The 18,962-nt window shown below is 40.5% G+C and overlaps 2 protein-coding genes across 6 annotated transcripts; one reads left to right on the top strand and one right to left on the bottom strand.

Moving 5' to 3' along the window:
• Positions 1-623: 623 nt before the first annotated feature.
• On the bottom strand, positions 624-10,447 carry LOC136430484 (protein regulator of cytokinesis 1-like). Of its 4 annotated transcripts, none has more exons than XM_066421151.1 (14): positions 10,295-10,447; positions 9,618-9,768; positions 8,279-8,401; positions 7,809-8,042; positions 7,127-7,297; positions 6,485-6,634; positions 5,900-6,047; positions 5,260-5,396; positions 4,699-4,794; positions 3,732-3,878; positions 3,490-3,603; positions 2,845-2,952; positions 2,116-2,328; positions 624-1,589 (listed from the first exon to the last, which is right to left on the bottom strand). In XM_066421151.1, the coding sequence occupies exons 1-14, from the start codon at positions 10,306-10,308 to the stop codon at positions 1,512-1,514; spliced, it is 1,884 nt and encodes a 627-aa protein (XP_066277248.1). In that variant the 5' UTR covers positions 10,309-10,447; the 3' UTR covers positions 624-1,511. The 4 variants fall into 4 exon arrangements, with proteins under 4 accessions (XP_066277248.1, XP_066277250.1, XP_066277249.1 ...); XM_066421153.1 differs by having other exon boundaries at positions 2,163-2,328; XM_066421152.1 differs by having other exon boundaries at positions 2,116-2,313; positions 10,295-10,446.
• Positions 10,448-10,554: 107 nt separating this feature from the next.
• On the top strand, positions 10,555-18,434 carry LOC136430482 (uncharacterized). 2 transcript variants are annotated; one of them, XM_066421149.1, is made up of 11 exons: positions 10,555-10,752; positions 11,483-11,641; positions 12,015-12,138; positions 12,896-12,946; positions 13,266-13,400; positions 13,694-13,851; positions 14,053-14,129; positions 14,315-14,393; positions 14,907-15,025; positions 15,426-15,660; positions 16,180-18,434. In XM_066421149.1, exons 1-11 carry the CDS (start codon positions 10,701-10,703, stop codon positions 17,715-17,717), a joined length of 2,727 nt encoding a protein of 908 aa, XP_066277246.1. In that variant the 5' UTR covers positions 10,555-10,700; the 3' UTR covers positions 17,718-18,434. The 2 variants fall into 2 exon arrangements, with proteins under 2 accessions (XP_066277246.1, XP_066277245.1); XM_066421148.1 differs by having other exon boundaries at positions 15,426-15,666.
• The last annotated feature ends 528 nt before the right edge of the window (positions 18,435-18,962 follow it).

The following is an 18,962-nucleotide window of genomic DNA, read 5'->3' as shown; positions in this document are numbered from 1 at the left end:
ATTATAAGGATGACACCCTCTAGAGACCCCAGAGCTGATGCGTGTGCGAAAAAAAATGTTATCAAATCTACGTGGTCAGGATGAACAAAACTAGACGCAGAGTATGGTATACCAAAATATAGATTCTTCATTTTTGTTCTTTAAAAACTTTTTCTGTGACTTTTTGAATTAGTATCCGTATTCTGAATTTTATGATATGACTGTTGTCAATATTATTAGTGTTACCATTGCTATCATTATGTGGATTTTACCAAGTTTTGGTTTGTTGAAATTATCTATTCCCTGCTGGGTTTTTTTTACCCGGACTGGGATAACAAAGGAAATGTGTCCTGTTTCCCTTTGTCCGTTTGCATCATGTGATGTAATAAAGCTGAAATAAATAAAGATGAAAAAAAATTGTGAATTTCCTGGTTCATTAAAATCTATCTGTACAACCAACTCCCCATACAGCCTAGTCACTCATACATGCAAAGAAATAAGAAAATGTGAATTTTTCTTCAGAAAAATTTCATCAAAGATTTTCTGGAACAACTTTGTGAAATTGGAAGCATGACACGAACAAACAGGTGAGAATGTGTAAAAGCTAAAATACATTGATTGTAATTCACTCAAAACACAAGACGTACATAATCACATGTAGTTTTAATGATTATATTCCAAACTACATAAGTCCACATTAAGGGTGAAAAAGGCCTTGACATGGATAGTGTAGATTGCATCATAGACATAAGAAAACAGAATACACATGAACCGACATCTTTTATATTTCATACAATCTTTAAGGGATTTTTGGATCACTTAAAATGCATTGAGTGCAAGGTATAACAAAATGTCATGACAAAATGTTTGGTGGCTATGTGATAGGAAACATTCACTTGTGTGTCTATACATGTACTTATAGAGAAGTTTACATCAAAAGTCAACTTTTTGAATCGTCAAATGCCATTTCACCTTCTATTTTTAAAAATCTTGCAACATCAGCCCTTCAAAAAAGCAGGAAGAAAAAAAAATGACTTTCCAAAAGTCAGTGGCTAAAATCTTATGTCCATGAACAAAAAATGACAATAGCTTCACCTTGTTTGTCTTTTATTCGATGAGCAAATATGAATATGTATGCAGAGGTGCATCTATTGGTGACAGTACATACTGAAGCACACCTCTTTCTGAGCGAAAAATTAAAGACAGTTACAGACATGTAAGAGATAAGAGAAGAATACAACTCTATATACGTGGCAATGAACAAAACAAGTTATTCTAATATACTGCTATGTACAATGTAGATGCTACATACAACTCTATACAAAACAGCAACATTACTTACATTCGACAAGACAGGCTTGCCTATTTCACCCTTAAAAACACCTGTTATCAAACAATCGTGGCAAAAGTCTACTACACCCTCCTCTGCAAGTGGTATAAGACATTAAGAGGGGTATCCGAGATTAATGATGCTTTAAAACATAGATATTCATAATGGGGATCTACAAAAGATCTCCTTTTCAGACATAGTCTTAGAGGTGCACCACTTCTTCGTCTGGAGACCTGGTACTATTAATCACACTGCTGCGGCAGTCGGTGCGCAACTCACGCTGAAAAAACAAATTTAAGCGTTAAGACGGAGCTAACAAACAATGTGGACTAAACGCATTATGTACGGACACATCAATGATGTCAACAGTTGCAAGGGTTTGCACACGTTACATGAATTGTTTGTATTGTTCATGGAGCTTGTTCTTCACCGCTTAGTATGAAAAACAGTAAATATGTGAACTTATAGTTGTAGAAAATGAAGCAAGTTCAATTTTCTAATTTGGAGCCAATACAAACTCAGATTTGGGATTTTTCATACCATGTGCAAACCCTGTGTTGACATGCAATACACTGTTTTCATTAGTTGTGTTACTTTTTACCACAGAACCAATTCAACAAGCAGCTAACTTTAAATCATTTCACAAAGCACTTATGCATGCAGGGTTAGCTTAAGACACAAAGCACTGAACAGCAAAAGTACAAAATCACCAGAAAGTTAGCATTATGAGGAGGATGATAAAAACACAACAAAAGAAGGGAAAACACAGAAACGCCCACAGCACAAAAACAAGATTGCCGCCTTACTGAGAACTCTGAGTACGTGCCACAGGACATCAAACTTGTGTTAGTACCGGAGGAGGCTCCACTCATCGTGGAGGTGCTAAAGCCGGCATGGCTCCTGTCAGGGGTGTTTCTTTCCGCCAGCGCTTTCCGCAGTCCGCTGCCCGGGAGCGGCGGGCGGTTCTGCTTCGGAAGACGGTTGCCCGGAGTCTTTGGCGTCTTCTGTAACACAACAGTCTGACAGATTTAATCAAAGTTGTCTCAGCATTGTGTCATCTTTTAAAGATTTTTACCGTGCTCCGATACTGTACTACTATTCTTTAGCCTGGGTACCATCCTTGTTTGTTTTTCGAGGCCCCCATACTCTCTGCTTACTAACTAAGCGGTGAGTATTGGAGCCGCAGAAAACTAACAAAGATGGCATCCAGGCTATGTGTTCTTACACCAATACAAACCCACATTGATACATCTTGTGCGTTATAAAACATTATCCTTACTGTTTAATGATAAAGTTTAAATGATTCTGCGTACAAGTCTTCTCTCATTTGTCAATTTAATGAAGTGGGGATTCAAACAAAAAGAAGGAATGTTTGAGGTACACTATCAATGCTGTAGCACTAGCACTGAGGATTAAAGCCCAGTCTGTATAAAGTCTCTGATATTTCTACATTCATGCAGTTCTACACAGCGCTATGCTGCTACCACACATGTGACAGCATCTAACGGAGACTTGTTCTGCTGCCGTCATCGTACCTTGCAGGATCGGGGAGGGCGGTGCAGGGGAGAGGCAAACATGACACTGGAGTGGTGCATGGGGGTCTTTTTGGCAGGACTAGGAGAGGGACCAAACGTCCCGTCCATCTGTGAACACACGTAGTTTGGTTAATTAAAACACAAGTTATTTATCATCAACATAACATTTGACTAGGTTAGATACACACAGTGTGTAGGTCTTCTTACCAAGGTGTGGACATGATAAGATATTAAACATAGAAATATAAACAATTAATGTGCAGTCTTAATATTGTTACATTATTTATTATAAAATAACTTACAGATGGGTATTGTGGGGCAATAGTGCACAGTACGAACATAGAAGAGGATTCTTTGGCAGCTATGGTTCAGTGCTCCGAGTAAAACCACACGAGGATCCTAGTATGTCTTTTCATGACTTTGACTTATACATGACTTTGTACATGTAATCTTTCTAACAACCCCTTATTGTATACTTCAATTTCTGAATGTTTTTTTCTCTACTGTCTGACTTGAAAGTTTTCTATAGAAACAAATCATATTACTCTTTCATTCAAAGGCAGCAATTTGCAAGGTAGACAATAATCAAATGAGAAACGAATTCAAGTAGATTTTTGGTCTTAAGAAAGTAATCATAAGATTTACCTTTCTCTTTGTGGGAGTCTTGGTTGGTGTGGTGAGGAAGCGCCGTTTGGGGGTTGTAGCAGGCCTGGACCCATTCTTCTGCTCTTCCTCCAGCTGCTTGGCCTTAGCCACATGCTGCACAAAAGACAAACTTTAGGTTGACTTTCTGAAATCTATCAGAGATGAACTAGTACTATTGCTGTGTGCTGAAACTTCTGACTGTTTCAAAATTTCAAGAATGCTATCTTGATTTTCCTGCTTACCCTCCGGTGCTTTTCTTGCTCCTTCTCTTCGTTGTGCTTGTTCCACTGTGCCGTGACGTAGTCTAGGAACGGACAGCCATCCACGAGGAAGGGTTGACCTGTCTTCTGTTCATACTCCTTGATGGCCCTGGACACTTCCTCCTCAACCTGTATGAAAAGTGAGGAAAGGTACTATATTGTGAAATCTTTGCAGTGGTTTAAAGAAAAAACTTGTTTACGGTTTTCATGGTGAGCTTGCATCACAAACCCATCACACCGCAAACGTGTGCTGTCTTGCATTGCGTTCTTACGATTGTTTCAACTGCAAACTCAAAAACACAACAATCTCTTGATTGAAGATGTGTCTGAAGTGTCACAAACTTAATTGTAGTCAGAGGAATTCCCCGTATATTCTCTGAGGGCTACCAGTTCAGATGTAAAAAAACACATTTGTGGACCTGTTTTGGGGCCAGAACAAACATGTATGCTACTGTTTAGTAAAAACTAAAGTGTAGTTTCCCATTTATTTGGATGCTTTTTTTCTTGTAATTAATGTTCTATTCTCAATTTCTGGTACCCACCCATAGATAATCAAACATAAGCCTGGTAGACTGCTATGCTCATTCAGACAATACTTTCACTCATTTTTACTCATTTGACACATATGTTTACTCATTTTACTTTTATCTTTGTTATGTTAACAGTGCTCATATTCAAAATTCTAAGATTGGTGGAAGACTGCAGTAAGATTGGTAAAGAGGTACAATTATGTGTATACATTTTGATGAGACTAAAAAAATCTATTGATAGAAAAGTCCAGAAAGACTTTGATTTCTGTTTTAGAAACCACACTACAGATCGCACCACAACTGCTCTGGTAAATTATTAACCTCAGCATGAATACACATACATAGAATATGTTTGTATAATAGGTAAGACCATAGCATTAAGATATCATGTGATGTTTATTCATAGATATAGAACTGACCTTGGGCAAAAGTTTGTGGACTTTCTTCCTCTCTTTCTCCTCTTGAAGCAGACCGCCACCACGATTGTTGTAACGTGAAGGGTCATTGGCTCTTCTCTGGAAAATGATACAACAATAGCACATGTACTTTAAATCGTGAAAGTTAAAAGCTCCATTGGTTTATGTTAAACTTTGTAGTTTTCACTTTGACCTCTCACTGCATCCTACTGTTACAATCGGGGCCACAAACGCCTTCTTTCCCCCCTCTACTGCGAAAATAAGTCCCCGCAAACTTAAATCAATCTTCTTTTTTTTTAAAAGCATGCTTGATGTAAGCAAGTCTGGGATCGCTTGTTGAATGCTTACTACTCTTTTAATCAATGATCTTTAACATTCCAAGTGTCCAAAATGTTGTAATGATTAATTATCATATTAACACATTGTTTACCAGGCACATATAGTTTCCACCATATATCGTTTTTAACAGCAAAGTAGAACTGAGACAATCAGAAAGTTCACGTTGTCTTTGGTCATCACTACCATTTGTCTATCATTATTGTGATGTTGTTTTTATTTTCTCACCTCAAATTCCAGCATCTTCTTCCAGAGGTCCTCCCACTTCTCCACAAACTTGAGGATGTCCCGGTTGTTGTCGTAGTACTGCTTCAGGCTGGCCACCTGCTGGTCATGGACCTCCAACAGGTCTTCAGTAAAGTCGTCTGACACAGAAACACAAAGACATATTGAGAAAAAAATTGTTTTCTCCATTCTATGACATTTCTAGAATTTTGTATGATGGCAGACTTTAAAATTATGAAACATACTATTGCTTTCTCTGCTTGGCACTCAGCTCTTATGAGAAAGAGTATGGTAGTTAAACACACATCCCTACCAGTGGACTAGCCCCCTGCTGTAGTGCTCACACAACTGTGTGGCCAAGGAAATACAGAAATGGCACTGCCTTATATGGGAAGGATTTCAACTTTTAACACCAGACAATGGTTGTTTCTTAACACAAGGATGAAAACAAAACAGCAGCCCCTTTAAGAAAATTTTCAAGATGACAGAGCATGACAACATACAAAACCCAACGTTGTGACTCACATATCTTGTATATATCGTACATATCAAAAGATTTTTCTAACCCTCTTTAAACAATCACATCTATGGGAGAGTGTTTTCTAAAATTGTCAAGATATTGTTGTTTTATTCCTAAACTCACCACTGAAGAATTCTGTGAACTGGTTGCGCTGCTCCTGACTGAAGTAGCACTTGTTCCAGAACTGTGTGATCTCTGCCCGTAGTCCCTCCACGTAACGCCGGATGTTCTGTAGCTTCAGCTCCCTGCACCGCTCAATCTCTTCACGTAACTGGTCAGAATAGAAGCAAAGTAGACTGTTATCAGCAACACAGTCCTCTGTCTTAATCTTTACAAGTGCAAGTCACAGAGGTGACTATCAAAATTACTGGTAAATCCAAACACAAAATTCTACATTAACAAGGAAATCTTATTCAAGGTACATCTTTGATGTTGTTATCTAAATGTAGAACAAGTCCTGAAGTGTATGACTTTTATCAATCACTGCAAATAGCTAGGTAAATGCATGCATTTGCCAGAAATGACTTGTAAAAAGTCATCTTCCAAATGCTCAAAACACTATATCTTAGATGGATATCAAAAATACATGACAAAAACTTCTAAGACTGTAGGCGTGCCTACTACCTGAACATGTTATTATGACATTTACACTCAAGCTGCGTACAAGGCAAATCTCTTAAATATTGGAAGAATCTGGTGACTTCTTACCGCTTTCAAGACCCTGGGTTTGAAGCCCTGGTTGCCTCTGTTGAATGCCTCTCTCTCGGACTGTTCGACCATGAGTCTGTCCCACAGAGTGGTCACCTGTATCCTCAGGTCCGACGCCAGCGCTATCAGGTCGTTCTGCTTCTTCTCCAGCTGGTGTGGGACAGCGTGGGGTTAGCGTTTTACCACAAGTGTAATTTCTTTGGGACAGTATAGAAGTTAGAACAATGTTTCAACTGACATATGCACATTACTTCCTTGCCTTATTCCTTCGGCACTTTATAAGTTCTGAAATGTGTCAAGTTGGTCCTGGTATGTTTTTCCAGCAGCTGTAGTAACATGTAGTAACCAATTCATTTTTTTTTGCAGTTCCCAAGTGGTAATGATCAGCACACCAGACAAAAATCACAAGAAATGTTCACTGTGGTTTTTTAGCGGTTCTCGCAGTGACATCATCACCGCCAAATCATAATGTTGTGAAGATATGTTTCAAACGCAAACTGCCACAAAAACCTAATTTCCTCTCCTATCTCAAAATTAAGTCCCACGAAAATAACAGTAAATACCTGGTGCTAGTACATGGAACTGTGTAGATTAGGTGCAGTTGGACATCAGCAGAAGTACCTGCACAACTCCTGTACCTACCTCTGCGCACAGCGTCTTCAGCGTCGCCATGTTGTCGCTGGAGAGCACAAATGACTCCTCGTCTTCACACACTACATCCCGCTCAAAGGACGAGTTTGGGGTCAGGTCAAGGTCGTCCAGGAAAGTGATGATCTTTCGTTTGGTCTCCAGGAACACTTCTTGCCTGGTGTTCTATCAGACATAGAAGAGTTACAAAAACTTATCAACTTCAATATTTTACTGTGCACCAATGCAATCAGGAATCTCTAGAGTTAAAGGGCGTGCAATATAAGGATTTCCGTAAAGGCTAGCGGGTCATACTCATTATGTTCATGTGATACTTCCAATAAGAGTTGCTGCATTACCTGCTATGTAGATTTCCTTGAAGTTATGTCACAAGAACATTATTTTCCTAACATAAAAAGTACCTGTAAACTAAAAACTAATGAATCTAAGACAAACAAACTCTCCCCACCCAATTTTTATTAACAGAGATGGACAGATCATAGGTCTGGGTGATACATATCATTAACTGCCTTCAAGGATGAGATATGCATAATAATAATAATAATAATAATAAGTGATATGATTTTAATTTGTTGTTATGTCCTGACTCAAACATCAAGTCAGCCTACTAGCTGCCACTGTTGAACATGTATTTTTTTCTAAAATAAACCAGTGATACTAGTAATGGTGCTCCAACCTTCTCTGTCTGCAGAGTACTGATGTGTTGTCTCAGTTTGGCCAGTTGATCGTTACTGGGGACAGTGTCTGGTGCAATGTAGAAGGGTGTGGTGCACAACGTGTCACACAACTGCTGCTCCTTCTCCTGTAGTGAACCCAGCTGCTTCATCCTGTCATGTTTTTCCTTCGACAGGGTGTCCACGCGGATCCGCAACTCCTTCTCTAGAGTCAGTATGGTGAGGCCTTCTTCTGGCTGTAGTAAAATAGAATAAAACAAATCAATGTGATCACTAAGGAGGATATGACTCCAGAAAGCTGTAGGAATCTGGATACATTCATTGAATTACATTTAGTTATAACTGTGGAACATCTTTTTTTTTTATTTCACAGTGGTTTATTCTAAGTAACATGGACTGCACTATATACTTGTACAGAACCATTCCCCAATACACTGTTGTGAAAATAAGACTTTTTAGAGGATTTGTTTACCTCATAGACAGGTACATGCAGCTCTTTGCTGATCTTCAGCAACTCCTTGCCACAGTCCTCTACACTCTGTAGTAACCGTGTCCGCAGGTTTTCTTCTTCTGCAACCATCTCCTCTAGCAAGGCCTGATTCAAACAGAAACAAGCATTGAACAATATGCATACAACGTTGATCCCAAGTAAAGAGCCATTCAGGGCTGTTTCCAGCTTTGAATTTTTTCCGTCCCACTCATTCATTGTTTAGGAGACGATGTTTTGAATTTTCGTTGTTAAATTTGTCATTTCTAGCTTACGAAGAAACATTTTCATCCATTTCATGTCATAAAGTTCAGATTTTGGGACAGACAGGGTGACATTTTTTTCCGTCTCAACAAGTAAATTTCCGTCCTGGGACGGAGGGACGGGTCTTGGAGACAGCCCTGACAGTAGCCCTCCAGAAACAGAAAAAAGGCAATCTATGAACTGTTAGGACAAATTTAGAGAGTGACATAAACTGTCATGTCACAGTATGCTACATGGGAAAAACAGTGAATTCAAAGAGATCTACTAATTCAGGATCAGTAAATATAATCCCAACAGTATTACTACTAGTATTACTAAGTATTAGTATGCTATGTGCACTTCAGAATGCAGGACTGAGATGTTCAAAACATTCTTGAAAAGATCTTGATAACAGCAAGTTAACACGGTTAACTTTTTCTAATGTGGCAGTCATACTTTTTATTTTATTTTAGGGTACCGAGTGAGATTTCAACTTCTGTTGATGTCAGGCTTTTGAAAAAGTTCAGTTTTCCTGTCAAACCCCAGTCATTATAAATCTTTCACCCAATTTCTACCTGGAGATCAACAAAAACTGATAACTTTCAGACAGTCACAGCTGGGCTGTAACCACCAATTATACAAAAACCAGACAAATCCATTGTCACTCAATGGGTTTAATTGTTTGTGAAATGCTATTGTGTTACTGTTGGTGTCTAACCTAGAGCATGCAAATTTTTGGTGCGAAAAAAATCCACCCGATTGATCAGAAGACAAACTTAACTGAAAATCTTGAAACTTTCATTGTGGTTTTTGACACCACAAATACATTGTACCGTAATTTGTGTTTCCAATACATTTTTGACAGTCGTTGAACTTGAAGGGTAGACATCCAGGTGAATATTAAAGATATGCAAGAAAACAGTTACTCAAGCAACTGGGTCCATTTCCAATTTTTCCAAGTCTATCCAGTTTTCATGCATGCTACTGACAGTCTGACAGTACTACTTGGAAAAATCAAAAACACATATTTTGCTCCAACCCCAAATAAAACAATTGTATGCAGAGAGTCTCGAGACCTAACCTGTAGATGATGAAGTACGACTTTCCTCCTGTCTTTTCTCTGTTCTTCCATGATGCCGATCTCGTCCCAGATGTTCTGTAGTCTCCCCATGGTGGCCTCCAGACTGTGGGCCAGCTCGTTGGCCATTTTCTCAGCATTACTCTTACTAGTACTACACGCAAAAATAAACATCCTCTTCAACATTTGAATCTATTTTAGTATTTAAAAACGTTAGCTTGAGCACATTTTTCATCGCAACATTAACTTCACCTTCACAGGGACTTGTCATTTCATTGAAAAATAGCCATGCTATCACCGAGAATCAAATTCTTAATTTTGAAACGGATTTGAAGCATGCAAGGCACAAGGCTTGGGAAGTTGGAGGTAAAACTATTTTAGAGCAGGCACATACAGACACAGATAAATCATTCGTTTATATATCCATGTCGCCTAAAATTTAAAAGCTATATATGAATTACTGTACCTGTATTTCATCAAAATGATAACTATGGAAGGATCGAAATTGAGAAATTGTAGCGATCATGACATGAGCAGTTATACGTTATATTTGTACCACTACAGTACACAGGGCACGCTATGCCTGAAACGATCAACGCTCGCCACAACAAAATTGTGTAAACATAATCGTCTTAAGATTTAGCAATATCAGTCGAACTACAAAATAAGGCAAAACCTACCTGCTTATAGCCATTGCTACATCACGTGTAGACGCCGAAAATTAAGTTTTCAAATGATACAGGCTGAGATATGCTCCTTTTTTTGGCCTGATGTTGAAATCAAACTTTGTCTGTTACCAATCCGTTTCAAACTACGTGCTAGACAAGACCTCCTGTGATTGGTCAACATGGGCATTACAAGCCTTACTCTGATTGGTCAATACACACATCTATCCCGTCAGCCTCTACGATGGGCGTAAAGCATGACGGGAAGTTGGTCTCACACCAATGTTTTTCAGTTCCGCGGTCCGACCGTTTCTTAGCAACGCACGGCCAACTTGGAGTGAAGAAACTTGACCGCAAATCGCTTACTTCACCGAGTTATATGGATTCTTCTTTGTTAAGAATTTAGTTCGGTGTATTCACGATGGCTGCGACCACTGGCGGTGGGGAAAGTATCTTGGACGCGAACTCACCCGGTAAAGAACTTCATCGCATATGGAGGGGGCCCCGGGGGAGGGGTTACTAAAGTTGTTAATACTAACGTTAGTAATGTTATGGCAGAAGTTTACAAAAAGTTTTAGAAAACTTTGTATGGGAAGATATTTGCACGATGAAGTCTATAATATAAGTTATTCATAAAATTAAGAGAAACCCAAGAAAATACCATACAACTGGAAGAAAAATATACCTTTCAAGTTTGCAGACCCCCCAGAACAAATTTGTGGTTCAACCCTTGAAAATTCCGTAAACCATGTTGTTATGATTAGCTAGTAGGGCCAAAAAGTACAACAAAGTCACAAGAATGGGGAAAAGTAAATGATTGAGGCACTGGGATTTGATCAAACAAGTGATTATCAATGAACATTAATAGCATAACAAAATCTATATACTGTACTTTTCTGAGAACTTATGACAATTGAATAAGTTAAAGGTAGAGACCCGGAACTTTTCTAGAGAATGCATGTCAATGAATACAGGCTAATTAGACGTCATCCGCGCCATGTTGGATTACCAGTGCTTAATCCAATTAGCCACCAACATGATCGCCAGGGGAATATATACTAGTAATCATTATGACGTCAATGGAAGGCCTGTTTGCTTTATTGAGTTGCTGTTATTGTTGTTGTCGTAAACATCGCCCAGCATGCAATAAAAGATTTCCTCTGAGTCAAGACTAAGCACAACTTAAACTTTTCATTTTTCCAGCAAATAAGTATCTGCTGGAACTACTGGATGAGAAAGGAATGAAAGATGCGGAGCCTTCAGAGCAGCGAATGATCACCGTGTTCCGTGTCTTGGACGACCTGCTGCCACATCTTGGCCACTACTCAAAGATAGCACAACTCATCCGTGATGAGCTGTATGGTATGTTTGTTCCGTACTGTCAGCACAGCACTATACAAAATTGCATAGGTCACTTTTAGAAAGGGCCCTGAAAACACGGAAACTTTACTCTGCAGCTTTACTCCAACACCTTGCATTTCAAGGATTGTCAGACTTCCAATTAATCAAAGATAAATCCACAGAGATTGTATACGTAATGTAAGCACTGTTTCATTACTACTAGATCTACCTGTTAGTACTACATTAGCTGGTTCTATGGACGTTGGTTGTGTTTATGTTGGGTGTTGAAATAAAATTCCCATTCGTATCATCATGTCACTTTCATGATTCATCAGTGCAAGGTTAACTGTAAACAATTGAAATGTAACAAAACTCTTCTCCCTGTGTCTCCCAGATGCCGTATACAGCCCGACACTGACCAGCACAGCCGCCAAACAACCTGTCAGCAACACTGATGCTGCAACTTTCATCCAGAAAGTGCCATACTTCACACTGGTCAAAAGAGTTTATGATGAAAGGTTGGCCTTGAAAAATAACATTTTTATAACTACACACTGTAATATAACTAGGTAGAAATAAGGTTTTTTTTTACACGTTTTGTTTGTGGGCAAATCTACGAAGTTCTGTAATGCTCTACCAACTGATGTGAATAAGGTGAAAGTGTGAATCTCAAACCAGTTTAGTGATTACTCAATGATCAGAGGATCTTCCTTACATGTAGGTCGTGACAGAGAAGGCAGACACTACGTATAATATACAGTATTTACAGGTTCAGGATTCAATAAAAAGGCTGGACCACTGTTTAACATCCTGTCCTAAGAATGCCACCCTTTCAAGTAGCTTGCATGTCTGGTGAGTTACACAGCCAAGATTCAAACTCATAACTTTTTTGTCAGGAGACAGAACAGGACCACTGGCCTCCACATGCTACTGGAAAGTGTGGCAGTCCTATATAATTTATATCAATTCTGAAGTAGTTCCAAGAAAGACTTAAATGATGTTCAACAACTCTAGAACTGTCCCCGTTACGTTTTTTCTCATCTAAAGTCAGAGGCATAAAATACTTGCTTCGTAAGGACAGGATGTTGTTTTGTTTTTTTGTCAATTTGTTTCTGAGCCCAAAAAGACTAAGGGGTATCATGATAAACAATAGCAACAACAACACATTTTTATGTAAATCAATTACATGTTAACAACATCAAACTTTGCAATGTGAAAAATGAACATGCAAGTGTCCATTACCAACATTCCAAACTGTTGACCATCCTGTTTCAGGAACATGAAAGCTGAAGATCTACAGGACAAACTGGATGCTGCAAAAGAGAGGTGAACAAGACATGAACAAATCTTGGGATAGCTTTGATACAAGCTCAATCACAAAATCCATAATTCATACTACATGTAGTACACTAATGCCATAATCCATACACATTCATTGCCAAAAGGCAGCATCTTAGTAAGAATAAAGGTTTAAGATGGAAGAAATTCTTTTTGGTACTCTGAACTTTGTCCCTTACTTACACTGCAAAATTTGCATATTATGCTTTCTGCATGTTCAGTTTGTTGTTTTTAAGTCTCTTAAGTTCCCTCTCTTTAAAAAATATTTGTGAACAACTATGCTTTTCTTACCTCTCCCAATATACAGATTGCGAGAAAAGCAGCACCAGTTCCAAGCCCTGGAAGCAGTTAACCAAGATCTGAGACAGGACATTGATGGGCTGAATGACACAGTGGAGGGGCTGGAGTCTGAGGTTCATGCCAGGAACCAGGACATTAAAAAGTTAGTAAAGAGACTTAAACATTGGTGCTGTCTGGGTCAGATTAGTAGGATTCATAGAACAACATAGGCTTTGTTTGACCCTGGAATGACTGTACAGTTAGTACTGTAAATATTGACATTTTCACAATGGATTCATTTTTGCGGCGACCTGACTTCACTGCACCGCAAAAATGTTTGTTCTATCTTCTGCCCGCCTATGCCAATTCGTATCAAGGTAGTCACAGTAAGCGCACTACAGCACAGAGTGATTTGAATGTGAACCAACCTCTGTTTGTTTCGACTCGTTTTCGCAGGTTGCATGCAGCTATGGAGGAGGACAAAAATGCCTTTGAGAGGGCAAAAGCCTCATATGAACAGGACATTGCAAACCTACAGGCAGACATACGCAGACTGACAGAAGAGCTGAACTACATGACGCAATACAAGACCGGCTTTGACAAAATGCAAGAAGGTAGCATACATTTTGTTCCTTCATCATATTCATAATCATATATTCCTGAAAACATTGGGAAAAGAGAACTTGAAATATATAAAGAATACAAGAAAAGAAAGGCTTTAATGATGGCTAGCTCATACCTTTTTATACTAGTAGTTGCTTTGTCAGCCTAGCAATTGTTTCCCTGGTTTTGACCCTTTGTTGTTTTGATTTCAGCATTCCACACCATGTACCCTACAGACTCGATGCCCAAGAGACTGTTAGCAAGAAAGCCTGTGCTCACAAGTAAAAAGGTGAGTAGAGCCCTACATGTATGACCATGATCAAAATTTGAGAAAGCCACTATGTTTCTAATACAATATGTTTGGATAAAAAATTTTTTAGACCATACCATAACTGTTTAAAAGAGCATCAGGCAACAATACTTCTAAATGTAGTATACTTATAACATTGTATTTTTGTATTTTTATTCCCACAGGCCAAACTTGTGACAGACATTGAGAATGTCAAGAGACTAGAAAGTCAGATGTTGTCCATCCAAAACTCCCTGTTGGAAGGTAGGAACTTAAACCATTGTCCAATCAGTCTAGAGCGACCACTCAAGGGAAAATGGTCAAACTAGATTGGTGGTGACTTAGATAGGCAATTAGGTCAATTTATTTATTTATTCATTTATCAATCTTTGAGCAAAGTAATCTAAGGGACTACCAATGAGTGACCACAATGATGGTCACTAGCACAATTTGACTGTATGATTCACATTGATTGTGTTCTTGCTACAGTTATTTTGTATACATGTTTGACAGTTTAAAACAACAACGACAAAGAAATCTAGATGACATGTTATAGACAGTTGAGCATCTTAAGTCAAATGGATGGTGTAGGTTGGCACATTGAACATTCAAGCTCTTCACAAATAGAACTGTTCCTTACAAAATGATGTAGATAGAGACAGCATCTGCCAATTGTCATTCAGAGCCATTCATAGTACCATAACATACAGTTTCATGTATGTAGCTCAGACCTGTTGATATTTTTAGAGAAAGATTGACCTACTCATCTTTCCGTAGAGTTTGATGCCTACATGGAAGCCCACCTGCTCCAGCTCTCCTCCAGTGTCCAGACAGACAACGTCAACGACCCAAACTACTCGGACAACGAGATGCAGATAGACAAACTCGATGTGGAGGTGAGCAATTAAACTTTGGATGTTTCCAATATTAAACTCATCCTGGCTGTCCATTAAATATAATATGATTTGCAGTTTCGCCAATGAGAATTTGGCTGAACCATGATTACAGCTGGTCGTGTCTACTATTTTCTTGTTCAATAAATCTTTTTTCATTTCTATATTTTCACTGAAGGGTTGCATGGGACAGGGGCACTGATTAGGAGCTTTACCATATAGAGAAATTTCTTCAAGCATCAATCCAGGAGATAAGATACGCAAGGAGACAGTCACTGACAAGCAACTGGATGGATGCCACTCGAAAGGCAGAAACCTGAAATGTCTGACCATTTCCAGATCTATCCAGTCACTTAAGTAAACTGTCTCCTTGCATAACATTTTGTCCTGTTTTGCCCATCAGCTCCAGAATACCCAGGAGAGGTTCCAGGCTTCGGTAGCAGAGTTAGGGAACGAGCTGGCGTTGATCCGTCAGCACAAGGACGCGCTGACGAAGGACCTGCAGGATATGGAGGAGGCCCGCCTGCAGCAGGAGGAGGAGCAGCAGCAGAGAATGAAGACTCCCGGCAGCGGGAGGAAGTCCAGCCGTCCGGGCAGTAAGACGGGCTCGGCCGGACGGGAAGGTCTGAGGTCCAGAGGTAGAGGTGAACTAGTGATGTGTTGTTATATGTGTATTAAGTGTGTAGTCAGTGTAGAAGTGTTCGACAGTGAGAGCTGGAGATCACAAGAGACAGCTGGTGGGCATATAAAAAAAATAGAACTTTATGGAGAAGTACCGCCTTTATGCATCAATACTGATGCCCTCGGATGATTGATTGATTGTAGTCAGCCCAATGTAATGGTGATAATTATGTCAGTCATCACTTATGTCAGCTATCTGCATACCAAATGTCATTACCATCTGTCGACCCCTTCTCGAATCATACTCCTTCAAAATTTCAAACAACATTGGCCCCTGCTGTTCCAAAAAGCTGCCAGGGGGCCCAACAAGAACAATGAAACAGTAGAACAATGGGCATTTCAATGTTCTTTAGCTTTCACAGATTAATTTCACATGTAAACGGGTATCAACAAGCAGTCAAATAGAATACCGGTACCTAAAGCATCTTGGTGTTAGTTACGCATGAGCATTAAATATTTTTTTCTGATTTCTCCAGATTCGGCCATGTCACTGCAGAGTGGACTTGAGGAGGAGGATAAAACAGGTGACGGTGGAGCCAACGACGACCCCTTCTCCTCGCAAGAACACATCCTCAGCAAGTACTCCGCCATGCTGTACTTCTCCACCAACTTCGGCAGAAACTTTGAGGAGTTCAAGGAGGGTGCCTTCTGCCCCAGCTGTGGTGAAAAGACAGTCATATGTCCCCACAAGGTCACCACGAAGGACAAGGTCTTCATACTGCCTAAAAACTGCACCCACATCAAAGTGGTACGGCCCAAGCTGAGGGTGAACATTGAGATGCCCGACACAGCGCAGGTGTCGCTGCCGTTGGAGGCCAACGTTGACGGGAAGTCCAAATCCGCCGCTTCGGTTCGTTCTAGGCGCGTAGGGTCTCATACCAGTTCTAACCAAGGCGTCTGCGCCTTGCACTCAGACCAAGAGGCACCGGGAGACAGCAGGAGGCGGGCAAGCGTTGCCACGTCAGCAAACTTGCCGAATGGAGACAGCAGCGAGGACGAATCAACCATGAAGAACACTACGCAGCAGATCTGGGCAGACTACAGGAAACGGTCGAACATCGGAAGAGCCATCGCCCGTCCTCTGAGCCAGGAGCGCGTCCTGTCCATCATCGAGCAGTTCTACGCCACCTTGGTCTTCCAAGACGACAGCGGCATGGACGACGAGCCCACCCTGTCCTTCACGGACGCCCTGTATGCCTTCTTCTCCGAGCGATACCTGGACGACGAGGTAACGTACCTGGCCATGTACGATTTCCTGACAGGTGTGGTCCAGCAGGTGAACATCAGCCGCACGGTGCACATGTTTGCTCTCCTCCTGGCCGGGCAGCTGGACGCCTCGACCATGCGGTACATCGTGACGGTCGCAGACCTGATCGAAGCCGTCGAGTGGAAGGAAGTCCGCGACTTCGAGGCCTTTGCGGAGTGCATCTACTCCTTCTTGCACGAGGATGAGATCGAAACTGTGTCCATGAGTTACCAATCCTTCAGTGAGAACAAGATCTCAAAGACCTTGGTGATAGAATGGATCATGAACGCTATCCTGAGGGGAAGGGAGCCCAGAATGAAGGATGCTGAGGTCAAGTTGTTCTTACATCCGGGGAAAGAACCCGGGTCGATGACGGAGGGAGAGTTTGCCAACGCCATGGAGTCCATCTGTCCGCTAGCATCGGACAAGTTGAGAATGCGTCTGTTTGCGGAGAGTTCCGCACTCCTAAAGACCAGCGCGGTGGATGTAAGTCGTCTGACCCCCATCGCTGGGTATCTCATGTTCCTACAGATACTCCCCCTGCTGAAGGACAGTATCAGAAAGCGTGTCGCTAAGTCTCGCAGTCATCCCCGCAGCGGGACAGTTCCCGTCACCAAGATGGAGTTTGAAACGCGGATAGTCATGGATAAGGGCAGGCTGATGAAGATGTCAACCCTTAGGAGCGTGGCCAACAATGTTGCCAGGAGAAAGAGAGCCAGGGGCATGAGAAGGATCGCCAAGTACCAAGGGATGTTGGATGATGATTAGTGTATGATTTCTCATAGTCTGTACTCTCTTCCAAAAGTTCATCTGTGTCAGTAGAATCCAAAACCTTATAGAAGGAATTAACTGTATTTTCCAACAAAAAAGGAAAGTTGGACTGACCGGCTGACCCAAATTTTCAATGGAGCAGTACTATCATCATTAGTCTTTGTCAAGGAATGAGCGATCCACTGCTTCTATGAAGTCCCTTTATACAGATAGAATAGAACATGTGACTCATGAAGAGTGGAAGTTGAAGAAAGTTTATGGCGTCCCACATCTCGCTAAGTTGTTATAGACAAGAACAATTATGTGTTTGTAGTCTTTTAAAAAAAGCTGCCTCAGACTGCACGATGTGCCTTTTTCGGAAGTAGGAAGACTGTGTACTTATCATTTTACTGTACAAAAATGACATTCAGAATCTACAATTTTATTGATGAAAGTTTGACATTCCACATGTGGAGAAGAACTAAGAGAAAAAGGATACTGATATCTCTACTAATTGTAATATTTCCAGTCTCTTACAGTGTATACATTTAAAAAGCCAGTTTTAAGGAGACCCAATTCTCCAACAAGTGCCTCTGAACGTCCTTGCTGCTGTGGTGAATTGAAAAGTATCTACAATTTTGTACATACATGTAGTCTATTGAAGTATTTGTTTATTTTTGTATGGGAGAAATGGCTATGATTTGTGCCATTATGATATTAAAAAACTGTAAACTATTCCTTTGTCATGACTCAATGGTCTCAGTTGTTGTTGTCTCCCTGTACAGAGGTTTTGTTTTCTGTGTGTTTGGATGTTTGTGTTCTTGTGTGTCCATAGATATTTCAATACAGTGGAGTGACAGGATGGGATGGGGAAGATGGTGTAACCGGACATTGGCAGGATGTAAAGGTGGACTTAGAGGTCAAAATGATTTTTCTGGCAGGAAGTGGTATATTAGTACATCATGGTAGCCAAACATAGACGTCCGACTGCTGCCCAGATCTCCCTCCTCATCCCATACCAGCCTACCGACAGCCAACACCTGCTGCTGCCCTGCCGTCCTACCTGTAGGCCCAAAATCTAATCATTTCGAGGTCTCATTAAGACAATCCATCTAGGCCTTCTTGAGTTATCTTGTTGACAGACACACAAACAGATGCTACCCAAAAGATAACCCTCTGGCGAAGGTAAAAACTTTTGAATACATGTAGAGGCAAAATGTCTTACAACATTCAAAACATGACGTACACTACCAATAAGGCCAG

Source organism: Branchiostoma lanceolatum, chromosome 3 (genome assembly GCF_035083965.1).
Source record: "Branchiostoma lanceolatum isolate klBraLanc5 chromosome 3, klBraLanc5.hap2, whole genome shotgun sequence".
Lineage (NCBI taxonomy): Eukaryota > Metazoa > Chordata > Leptocardii > Amphioxiformes > Branchiostomatidae > Branchiostoma > Branchiostoma lanceolatum.
The sequence above is the reverse complement of the archived record's forward strand: the minus strand, read 5'-3'. Positions and strand labels throughout refer to the sequence as shown.

Coding starts and splice junctions, on each gene's coding strand:
- LOC136430484 (XM_066421151.1), bottom strand. Junction 8,402..9,617: donor TCGTACTTCATCATCTACAG/GTTAGGTCTCGA, acceptor TGTTTGAATCAG/GCCTTGCTAGAGGAGATGGT. Junction 1,590..2,115: donor GCACGTACTCAGAGTTCTCA/GTAAGGCGGCAA, acceptor TTGTTTTTTCAG/CGTGAGTTGCGCACCGACTG.
- LOC136430482 (XM_066421148.1), top strand. CDS start 10,701: ATGGCTGCGACCACTGGCGGTGGGGAAAGTATCTTGGACGCGAACTCA. Junction 13,852..14,052: donor CTTTGACAAAATGCAAGAAG/GTAGCATACATT, acceptor TTTTGATTTCAG/CATTCCACACCATGTACCCT. Junction 15,026..15,425: donor TAGACAAACTCGATGTGGAG/GTGAGCAATTAA, acceptor TTTGCCCATCAG/CTCCAGAATACCCAGGAGAG.